At 41.6% G+C, this 12,329-nt stretch overlaps 1 protein-coding gene across 1 annotated transcript in view; it reads right to left on the bottom strand.

Moving 5' to 3' along the window:
* Positions 1–343: 343 nt before the first annotated feature.
* Positions 344–12,329, bottom strand: part of SFTPD (surfactant protein D) — a 56,186-nt gene continuing 44,200 nt past the window's right edge. Inside the window, exons 7-11 of the mRNA XM_084634909.1 lie at positions 11,824–11,931; positions 11,291–11,407; positions 9,706–9,822; positions 7,905–7,988; positions 344–804 (exon numbers count right to left, since the gene is read on the bottom strand). Coding sequence (XP_084491035.1) covers positions 428–804; positions 7,905–7,988; positions 9,706–9,822; positions 11,291–11,407; positions 11,824–11,931 — 803 coding nt within the window. The 3' untranslated portion in view covers positions 344–427. The remainder of the gene's footprint in view (positions 805–7,904; positions 7,989–9,705; positions 9,823–11,290; positions 11,408–11,823; positions 11,932–12,329) is intronic.

Raw genomic sequence — 12,329 nt, 5'->3', positions numbered from 1 at the left:
TCGAACTCCGATCTAGTATGGGATGTCTCTGGAGTACAGTAATAGAAAAATAAATTATAAATGTTAAGCAAGCAAGAGAATGCACTGCCAAGCATGTTCGTTAGGCATACAGGTGACCTCTTGTGGCCAATCAGAACAATGTCAAGTCTGTTTTGTATTTCCTAGGAGACTAATCCATCAATGTATCCTTCTGCATGGGGTTGCATCTGCTCATTTGGATTTTATCAGACTCCGTACATGAAGGAAAACTGCTTTCTACTTGAACTAACATTGTTTAGCACAAAAAGCAGAATCTGATGATTTTGTTTTAAATTTTGAAATCCTATATACCTGCAAAGCCCCATTAAAAATGATAGATATTTGATACTAACACACTACAGAATGTGTCACTTCCATCAAGTGAAGCAAAGGCAATGAGACAGGTGGTTTAAAATTCACACACAATTAGCCGTTTCTCTCCACAGGATTTGTCATTCCACTTTCCGCTTGAATAGACTTCTACACAGTCCTCAATGCCTTTGTCGTTATTTGGTTCCCTTGTTTGCCAGTTGGAATACACAATGTTTTCTCCATTTAGATACTTGAAACGGCCCTCTGTCTGAATATCATTTATCCCAAGAAACACTAATTTGTTGTACAAAACAACTATCTGCTGGATGGCAGCATTCTCGGCGGCATTCTGAGGAGAAGCAAGCTGGCCTCCAGCTTGGGAACATCTTTGTTTCAGACTGTCAAAGTTGCCTTCATAGCCACTGGTCATGAATATCTTTTCACCAACAATTCTACCATTCGGGAACATTATAACTAGAAAACAAAGAGATATCTCCACATTAGACCACTAGCTAAGTATGATTTTGTGAAGTCAACAGATTTATAGGGCCAGGTGGCAGAAATCAGTTAAAGTCCATTGATTTCAATGGAGTTATATCACTTACACTAGTTGAGGATCTGAATCATGGAGTCCATCACTAAATCACTACCATCATTAGTGATCATTATTGCTACATGCTAAATTACAGACTAAACCCCCTTTCATCCCAACCCCAAGCCCACAAATTCTATTCCTAAGGGTCTGATCCTAGAACCACTGAAATATTCAAAGAGAGGCATTTTCTGTGAGAGGCCGAAGATTTTGGAATTCACTCCTCACCTCTTGGTCTGAATTAGCTTCTATCTGTTCTGATATTTAGGGCTTGCTGCAAATCCCCATCTGTTTTTCCAGCTCAGCTCGCTTCTGTTATAACTAGAAGACCTCCACCCATCTCTTCCTGACATTCACCCCCCTTAATATCCCATTAACGTCTAGATATTTCAGCATCTCACCCTGATGCCTTTATGTTTCCTTTTAAATCTTCAAGTTTCTATCAGAACTGAAACCTTGCCACAATATGGTGATAAAGGCTATTCCTTCAGGATTTCTGGCAGAACTACCATTGGAAATACTAAAATGTGACAATGAAAAATTATTCTCACAGTATTTCCAGATAGGACCAAAATTTGACCTGGTTTGCCAGCACTGGAATTGCTTGAAGCCTGCTATGGTGAGATTTCCAATCCAGCTTTTGCAGACTTGAGATGTTTGGCTACACATTCAGGTTTGAGGTGTTTATCAAAACTGAACTCTGAACCTTTGGAGGTTTCCCCAACACTATCCTGGGATGTATTCATTACAAGACATGTGAAAAGCATCTGTTAAATACTCTGGCTATATTTTTAACTTGTCACATCTAACTAGGAGAGCATACTACAATAAAAGACCATACAAAAATGTAAGTCAGCATGATAAGTGCAGTACTTAGCAGCCACTGCATACAAATCATGGAGCACACTGCTGTCTCAGTAGCTCTTCAGAAGACAGGAAGAAAGCATTGAAAACTTTTACAGCCTGTAATATAGCATCTTCTCTGCAGAGCTGAAAGTACATAGACATTCATCTGGGCCAGTGGTGCTCTGTGCGGGTTTGTATGCACTTGATGATGCACAGTCTTAGGCATCAGTGTAAATCAAGCCTAAGGCACATATCAGAACATCAGATTGCTACAATTTGTCTTGGACAGTGTTCCGACATTCAGCTTTCATTATTAAATGTAACATCTTGATTGCTCTTGCTGTTAAAATGGCATTATCACAAATTAATATCACTTCAGCACAGTAACACGTCATGCTAAACTCCTGCTTCCACCATGACAACCCACAAGCTTTGCATTCATTGGTGAAAGGACTGAAAATGCATGGTGAAGAAGTAGTCCCTCTATGACTCCTCCCTTTTTAAACTTGTGCGTGCACACACACACACACCTGGCATAAGGCCACAATACATCGATTTAATTTTCCAGACAAATGTTATCACACAGCTCTTTTAATAATCTCCCCACACCCTTGCAAGCCCAGAGGACAGTTTTTCTCTTTATTTCTGCTAAGTTTCTCAAATATTTTTTGCTGGGTGGGCCAGATGTTAGTACAGAAGTTATCTTGTGGACGCCGATTCTCCCATTTGTAATAGCTCACACTGCCTCCCTGCCATTATTAGTAACATGGGCCTCCTCCACTCCTATGTGACAGCATAAAATCCTTGCACCAGCTACAGCAATTGTTAACATTAGGCAAGTGTTTTATGCCTATTTTGCTGTTCTGAATGTGGTTTAGCAGCTGGAAATAAAAAGGAGGAGCCAGCACCATGTGATGAGTCAACTCTCTACAAACCAGCAGGAGCTGCTGCATGGACTTCTGTTTCAGAAATGGAGATTATCTACCTGTAACGGGAGGTTCTTCAAGAGGTGTGGTCCCTATCTGTATTCCACATGTGCACCATGACTCTGAGACCAGAAAAATCCTGCAAGACGTGTCCATTGGTACTGTTGTGCCCTGGAGTTCCTTGTATTCAGTAGCAAGGATTTAAGGGGAGGTGTGTACTGATTGCTTCCCCACTTTCTCCTCTACTGAGAATCCAATCATGATCCAAAGGAGACAGGAAAGAGGGCAGGTAGTGAAACACACTGATCATTTGGTCAGTGGTTCAAAGGGTGGCCTGGTAAGTACCAAGGGTACAAGATTGAGGCCCCACAGTGGTGTCAGATTCACTACCTCGGAGGGTCCTAGTGAGACTCTTCAGGAATCTAAAAAAACAACAAGGAGGACTTGTGGCACCTTATAGACTAACACATTTATTTGTGTATAAGCTTTCGTGGGCTAAAACCACTTCATCAGATACATGGAGTGGAAAATACAGTAGGAAGATATATATAGCAGTACATGAAAAAATGGGAGTTGCCTTACCCAGTGGACGGTCGAGACAAATCAATTAAAGTGGGCTATTATCAACAGGATGAAAAATCACTTTTGTAGTGGTAATCAGGGTGACTTATTTCAAACAGTGAACAAGAAGGTATGAGCAACAGTAGGGGCAAATTAGCATGGGGAGATTAGTTTTTTTTAGTTCTTGTAGTGACTTATCCACTCCCAGTCTTTATTCAGGCCTAATTTGATGGTGTCCAGTTTGCAAATTAACCCCAGTTCTGCAGTTTCTCTTTGGAGTCTGTTTTTGAAGTTTTTTTGTTGAAGAATTGCCACTTTTATGTCTGTTATTGAGTGTCCAGAGAGGTTGAAGTGCTCTCCGACTGGTTTTTGAATGTTATAATTCTTGACGTCTGATTTGTGTCCCTTTATTCTTTTGCATAGAGACTGTCCATTCTGGCCAATGTACATGGCAGAGAACAGATTAGCTCTCTCCCCAAGGGTGGAAGATATTGACTGATGCTAGGTGGGCTTGCAGATAGCTAATGGAAAAGGCCTGATGTCTTGAGAGTGAGGAGGTAGTTAAAAATGCAGAAATATCTACTGTCTCTGGCCACCACTAGTTTTGTTGTGCCAAGGTAGAGAAATGCCTCAATTTAGCTAGAGAACATTTCTGATGGAGTCTTTTCAATTGTGATTAAGAACCATTTGAAAAGTCTCCGAAGAATAATGTTCTAGGTCCAGCACCCATACAAATACCAGGCCACGAGGTGAAGAGAGGACAAGCTGGGATGTCTGATCCCACCATTCTCCTGAGTTAGCAGATCTGGGAAGGGCTGAATGCTAATGAAAGGATGGACTGACATTTGCTGGAGGTCCAGAAACCAGAATTGCCTGGGCCAGCTGGATGCCAGCAGGTGCTGATCTTGCAGCTTATTAGTCAGAGCTCAAGTTGGTACAGACAAATCCTCGCTTATGCGTGTCTTACCCTTGTAGTCAGCAGGTTTAGATGGACCCTAAGTCTTTAGGACCTGAGTACAAGGACTCACCTAATTTAGAAGGAGTCAGGGAGAGATTCCTTCCTATGGGACCAGATCTGGAAGGGGATCTGGTCCAGTGTTGGTGAGAGTGCCCCTTATTCTCATGAAAAGCCCTAGATAATGGGTCTTTGGACTTAACAGTTTTGGCCTCCATTCTGGAGCTCATGATTAGAGAGGAACTGCTCGTCGACTGAGGCCAACATATGGGGGTGGGGGGAGTCTGCCTGGTTCTGATTAGGGTCTCATGGCTTTCTCCATGAGGGACTTCCTAAGTCAAAACTCTCATCTGTCTCAGGTTCAGGGAGGGAAGGAGCTGCAGATACTGTGCTTGGTGGAGATGAGTCTGAGCCGCCAATGTGATGCAGCCTTGAAAAAGGCTAAAGCAGTTCTAGGATGCATCAGGCAAGGTATTTCCAGTAGGGACAGGCAAGCGTTACTACCCTTATATAAGGCACTGGTGAGACCTCATCTGGAATACTGTGTGCAGTTCTGGTTTCCCATAGTTAAGAAAAATTAATTCAAACTGGAAAAGGTGTAAAGATGGATTAGTCGGATGATCAGATGAGTGGAGAGAAGAATCAAAGAGCTTGGCTTGTTCAGCCAAACCAAACAATGGCTGAGGGGAAATGTGATGGCACTCTATAAATACATCAGAGGGATAAATGCCAGGAAATAAGAGGAGATATTTAAGTTAAGTGCCAATGTGGACACAAGAACAAATGTATATAAACTGGCCATCAACAAGGTAAGGCTTGAAATTAGACAAAGGTTTCTAAGCATCAGAGAAGTGAAGTTCTGGAACAGCCTTCCAAGGGGAGCAGTGGGGCCAAAAAAACCCTAACTGATTCAAAACTGAGCTTGATAAGTTTATGGAGGGGATGGTATGCTGAGACTGCCTTTAATGGCATGTAGCTGACCTGTGACTGCTGGCAGAAAATATCTCCAATGGCTGGTGATGGGACACTAGAAGGGGAGGGTTCTGAGTCACTACAGAGAATTCTTTCCCAGGTGGGTCTTGCTCACATGCTCAGGGTCTAACTGATCACCATATTTGGGGTTAGAAAGGAATTTTTCCCCAGATCACATTGGCAGAGACCTTGGGGTTTTCCCCCCTTTCTCTGAAGCATGGGGCATGGGTCACTTACAGGTTTAAGTGGCAGATTCTCTGTAACTTGAAGTCTTTATATCATGGGTTGAGGACTTCAGTAATGCAGCCAGATGTTACGGGTCTATTTCAGGAGTGGGTGAGTTTCTGTGGGCCTGCAATGTGCAGGAGGTCAGACTAGATGATCCTGATGATCCCTTCTGGCCTTAAAATCTATGAGTAGGGTCCTACCAAATTCACTGTTATGAAAAATGCAGCACAGACCGTGAAATCTAGTTTCCTCCCATGAAATCTGGTGGTTTGTGTGCTTTTACCATGTACTATACAGATTTCACAGGGGAGACCAGTGTTTCTCAAATTGGTGGGCCTGACCCAAAAGGGAGTTGCAGGGGGTGACGCTAATTTAGGGGGGTTGTAGCATTGCCACCCTTACTTTGATGCTGCCTTCAGAGCTGGGTGGCTAGAGAGCAGCGGCTGGTGGCCAGGTGCCCAGCTCTGAAGGCAGCGCCCCGCCAGCAGCAGCGCAGAAGTAAGGGTGGCAATACCATGCCATGCCATCCTTATTTCTGCGCTGCTGCCTTCAGAGCTGGGTGGCCGGAGAGTGGCAGCTGCTGACTGGGGGCCCAGCTCTGCAGGCAGCAGTGCAGCAGGGTGCCAATACCATACCATGCCATCCTTACTTCTGTGCTGCTGCCGGCAGCAGCTCTCGGAGATGGGCTCTCAGCCAGCAGCCACCACTCTCCAGCTGCCCAGCTCTGATGGCAGCGCCGCTGCCTGCAGCAGCGCAGAAGTAAGGGCAGCAGTACCACCCCCCCCCCGCCAATAACCTTGCGACCCCCCCACAACTCCTTTTTGGGTCAGGATCCCTACAAGTACAACACCTTGACATTTCAGATTTAAATACCTGAAATCATGAAATTTATGATTTTTTAAATGCTATGACATAAAATTGACTAAAATGGACCGTGAATTTGGTAGGGCCCTATCTATGAGTCAAGGCTGCACTGGGGCTCATCACTGACCAAGAAAGAGAGCGTGCAGGATAGACACTTGTTAAACTCCAGAACTCTAGGCATAGCCCTTCTCTGACAGGGGAGAAAGAGGAAGGGTCCCCAAGGCAGGGAAAACTAATTTACACTAACTATAAAGAGACTACTAAAAATGACAGACTAACAACTCTATACAATTATATTTACAGACTGTGCAAAGATATCATCAGACACAGAGAACTCCACTCTGGCCATGCAGTGGGAAGAAGGAACTGGAGAGGCGGGTCAGTCTGAATTGCCCCTTTTTGTCTTGGTATGGAGCATGAGGAGCTCCAGAGCACAGACACAGCTCAACAGACATTACTGACAAGATTTTCAGGTCTCAGGCACATGATGCACATCTGAGGTGTGGACTACACGTAGGACTCAAAGAAAAACTGCTGGTTTAAATGGTCTGAGGCTAGCCAAACACACACTGGTGGATACAATTAGCAAACACATGATTTGCAGAGGATTCTAGTTTTTGGAGTTAATTACTAGAGCTGGACAGAGAAAGGTTTCCCAGAGGATTTCATTATTTCAAATTTTGGTTTCACTCTGATTCAGAACAAAACCTCAAAATTTCCAAATTCTCCCCAAAGGGGAATGGAGTCCAGGATCAGGAGGTACTCAGCCTAGCGGGCTGCCCTGGAGCTCTGGACGCTGGAAGCCCTACGCTCTGCAGTTCCAGGGCAGCCCACCATGGGAATCCAGGCTGGCGAGGAGCCATGAGCTTGGCAGTCAGGACTCCAAGGGCTTCTAAGCTCTCAACTCCCTGTGACTCCACCAGCGGGTTTGCTGAGGAGTCAGGTGGGTGAGCTGGCAGGAAACTAGGCAGGTTTGGTTCTATCAGAACTTCATTGAAAACTAAAAATTTTTTATTTCAATGAATGAGCAAACTCCAATAAAAGAAGGTTTCACTGGGATATTTCTGAGCAACTCTATTAATTACCTTGGTATTAGGCCTGGCCTAAATACAAAGATGTACCAGTTTAACTAAAGGTGTACTTTTAAACCAGTTTAGTTTAAAAGCCCTGTGTAGACATTCATTTGATTTAAAGCTGGCTTAGTCAGCTCTATTTGATTCCTTGATGATTTAAGCTTAAATTGATATAATCCATTGTATAATCAATTTGAGAGAGTGTTCACACAGGAGTTTTCACCAGTTTAATTGAAGTGGCACAACTTTTATGAGAAGAACAGTCCTTTTCCTGATCTTGTGAGGAGACCAGTGCTTACTGAGAGATGCTCCGTGCCTGTAACTGGATTCAGTGAGATCAGAGGGTACTTGGGATCACTCCAGAGAATTCATCCCTCATTGGATTGGGCCTTTGTATTGTCTTTGGGGCAGAGAAAGTGCTCTGCTCTATATTTTATAAAGCATCACATAAGTCTGAGGCATTGTTTAAATGCATCAGACTACAAATCAGAAGACTTAAAAGGGATCAGAGCTAAAATTGTGTTGAAAGGCACCATCCAACTACAGCATCATCTTACCTTTTTTGTACTTGGAGAAGCTGCTTTGCAGAGCTCTCAGCTGCCCTTCCAAAGTACTTACTTGTCTTTTAAGGAGATTGATTTCTGAATACAGAAAGTTGCATTAATCTTAATGTTACAACTAATAAGCAATATAGACAAATAACAGCAGACCTGTAGTTTCTACTCTAGATGACTTAGTTATGATCTACACCTCTATATGTTCAGGTTATAGATCTAAACCTGGATTGCCTAGCTTTTTTATGTGATAAGAATTACACAGGATGTGTGGATGTGTTTATCCATAACTGGAAGGAAAGATTGCATCAGTTCTACTTACTCCCTCTGTTTAAGGACAGGACTAAACATCATTATACTATCCACACATACAGTGCTTGGGGACCTAAGTCTGTAGATACATCACTTTCTGAGGGCTGGTCTACACTGCCATAGTAAATTGATCTAACTTACACAACTTCAGTTATGTCAATAACGTAACTGAAGGCAACGTAGTTAGATCCACTTACCGCGGTGGCTACACTGCATTGTGTCGACGTCGACTTCCCTTAAGCTTCTCAGGGAAGTGAAGTACACAAATCAATGGGAGTGCTCTCCCATCGATTTAGCGTGTCTTCACCAGACCTGTTAAATCGACACTCACTGTATCGACTCTTGCAGCACTGCCAATCTACCGGTTAGTGTAGACATGCCCTGAGTGCCCAGACTGGTCTTCCTGGTCTACATAATGCTAAAAATGCTTTCCCCACTGCTACTATATCACTGAGATGTGTCATTTTGCATTCTGTAAACAATTAGGTGGAGTTGGAGGACGGTGTTTTGAAGTTGTAGAAGGGCGGATGTGGGGGGAAGGGCACTTCTAAATAGTACCCTAGGGACTGGTTCACAAATTGTTACAAACGTGGACATGCTGGTTTTACTTTGTCTACATACGAAGTATTATCTAGATCTCAATCTATTTATCTAGATAATTTACATACACACGTGCAAACACTCTGTAAAAGACAGTCTGCATCCTGGGATAGTGTGATATTTTGATTCTCTCATTACTCTCAGTATAATCTCATTTTAGCAAGCTACCAAAAGCGATATCCAACACCCACCCTGGGGTTAATGTCTGTGTTAGAGATGTAGAATATAATGGATAGTTAAGCTCTAATGAAGTGTTTTATCATTTGTTCTAAAGTAAGAAGCTCCTTGACCCTCCCTCTTCAATCTAAAGATTAAAATATTCTACAGCGAGCTATATCCACAAATATACTGGATTCCTCATGAAAATTTTGAGGTATTTTTTCTGAGGCAGAAAAGGGTGAGAAAGGAAGCAGTTATTTTTAAAATTATTTTTGAAAATATAAATTCATCATACATAGGAAGATTTTGTAATCACTAGAATGGGTTTACTACTCTGTGATGTGGAAAGAGATATATTTTTATGATTTGAAATTTGGCTCCATTATGTAAATAGGAGTTTTGTCATTGGCTTCAGTAGGACCAGGATTCTATCTATGAAACAAATGACTGATATATAATTTATAAAATACTACTGATTAATCTTATATTTCATAGTCATATTTTGATCTTTATATTTAGGAAATGTCTTTCATTTTGCAGGTGAACCAATTTTACATAATGTAAATTATGCACATGTAAATTGAATATACTTATTTTTTCCCCAGATGGAGCTTACTTGAGCCTTCTTGTGGATGTGGGACAGAAAGTGGTCCAAAATTCATTAGCACACAGCAACCGAGAAAACCCTTAAATCCCTTCCCCAGCAAACAAACAAACCCATTGCTCTACTTACCTGATAGTCCACTGTCTCCCCTTGTTCCTTTTTCACCTACTGAACCTTTATCACCTTTTAGCCCAGAAGAACCAATTTGCCCTTTGGGGCCCTGTAAACCTGAGCTTCCTTGTAGCCCTATTGTTAGAACAAGTGAAACGGATACAAAAAGAACAAGTTAATCTGCAGGTAGTTTTCTAATTTCATCTATAAAATAGTGGGCATTTACACACCGTCTTTCCTCTAAAAATCTCATAATATTTTACCAACAATCCATCAATTTAGCCTTGATGCCATCTTTGAACTAAGCAGTAGTATACCCATTTTGCAAATGAAGTAACTGAGACCCAGAGATGTCAACCATATTGGCCAAAGCCACTTAGTGAAACAGTAGCAGGGCTAGGTATAGAACCCAGGTGTCCTGACACACAGTCCACCGCTGTAATAGATGGATAACCAATGCCCTCACATATTTTTATTTATCTGAACACGGGGCTGAGATTCAGGGATCCCTGAGTTCTAATAGAAGCTCTAATGGAAACTTGCTGCTAATCTTGGACAAATTACAACTTCCACCAGTCATGCCCCAATTTCTTCATTTGTAAAATATGGATAATCACCCCAGAGGGTGACATGCCTTCAGAACTGATTAATATTTGTAAAGCGTTTTGAAAATGCAAAGCACTATATCACTATTAAGAATTATAATTACAGTAATGACATATATGCACTTTGCCATTTGCTTGATGATACTCTGCCTGAGCAACAATTGCATAGTAAAACGTGAAGAGTGCATCTAATAATGGTAGATGTAACTCCACCATCTAATACCCATTAAGTTTAAATGATGAATATCAGATTAATTAGGAATATTAGACTCTCTTATCAAAGATAAGGCAATTTTATTTAGACTTAAATAATTCTGACATCATGTAGAGATTGCAGGTAAATACAAACAGAGGTTCTGTTAAGATTTAGCAATTCATGTACTGTGGGGTGGTGAAACTAGTTTAGATAAGATATGTCCTTATTTGAACTCAAATTAAGGACTTGTTTGCTGTCAGGAAAGTTAGTTTAACTTTCCGGGAATGCTTATTTTTGTACTCCTAACTCCCTTAAGAGCTTGTGTACACAGGGAAATTGATCAACATAGCAACAGTGCTATATATTTATTCCACTATTATTATGCCGGCCAAATTTCATGTGTAGATAAGCTCTAACTGGCACTGGTTAAACATAGAAACACTGAAATTTTGGGAAAAAAAAGCAAGCTATTCACTCAGTAGTTTTCAATCGGTTAGAACTAAGAATTCCCATGAATTTCATTAGAGAGGCTTTTTTCCCCCAAGAGCTGATTCCTGATTTCTAGGGCAAAGAAGATTTGGTTATGCTTCAGATAAGTGTACAGCCTTTGGCTTTGTATTTAACTAAATGGAATCTTGAACCCTTTCAACTTGTGTCCTTCACTATCTCCTAAGTCTATGGGACAAGTTCTCGGCTGGTGCAAATGGAGGCAACAGAGCTGTGGCAATTTGCAGCAGCCGAGAAATTGTTAAATGGAAGCAGTCTTTGCAATGCAGAATTCAAGCCTGTCTACATCACTTACCTCTGTCTCCTTTGTCTCCTTTTGCTCCCTTTTCACCGACTGAACCTTTGTCCCCTTTTGGCCCAGGGAAGCCTGCGATTCCTGGCTGCCCCTTCGAACCTGTAGTTCCTGGCAGGCCTAGGGAGTGATGAAGGGAATGAGAAGTACAAAACCAGCAATTTTATTATCAGGTGTTTTTTATTACAGCGAGTCTCCCAGTGGGAATAATTCTGGGCTTTGCCAGTTACTTGATGATAGACTCTGAGTGAATGCACAGGGAGACTTAAGGAGTGTGTGGATTTTGAAATCTAGCACCATCATGTAATAGGTTATAAATATCAGGGAAAATTCCAACTATTTTTTGGTGCACAGTCATCAAACTATCCCATCAAAGCCAGATGATTTAATTGTATAATTCCCATACCATATAGAAATTAGAGAACATTAACGAAAATTGCACACGTCCAACCCACAATGATCTATTTTCAAATTCAGCACTATTCGATTGGAAACAATCACTGAAGTGTGCAGTACAGTCTAATGACACCACTTACCTCTCTCCCCTTTTACTCCTTTTTCACCTGGTGAACCCCTATCCCCCTTTGGCCCAGAAGGGCCCGCATTGCCTGGGTTACCCTTCAAACCTGGCACTCCTTGCAATCCTGATGAAACAGGGTGAAAAGGAAATACATGACATGTTTGTTTACATTATAACCCTATTAAAACTACTGTCCCTTCTTGGAAAGATCCTTTTTTTAAAATAATGCCTGACTGGTTGCAACTTTGTGTGTGGGCAACAAATTGAGCTGAACAGGTTGCGAGTTGCTAACCTGGAATGTGATAACATACAATCAGCAGTCAATTCAATAATGAAAATTAGATTACTCTTTTTGGTGCAAAATCCAAAGGGAAAGGGAGTTCTGTTTGAAATTAGAGAATTCTGACAAAGTTAAAATCTGTTTTAAAGAGTTCTGTTCATCTGAATTCTGAGTATGCAAAGTAATTTTTATTCATTTTTAAAAATGTTATAAACTAAAAATAGGAAAGCCCTGTTTGGTAG

Source organism: Lepidochelys olivacea, assembly GCF_965140295.1.
Source record: "Lepidochelys olivacea isolate rLepOli2 genome assembly, chromosome: 7".
Lineage (NCBI taxonomy): Eukaryota > Metazoa > Chordata > Testudines > Cheloniidae > Lepidochelys > Lepidochelys olivacea.
The sequence above is the reverse complement of the archived record's forward strand: the minus strand, read 5'-3'. Positions and strand labels throughout refer to the sequence as shown.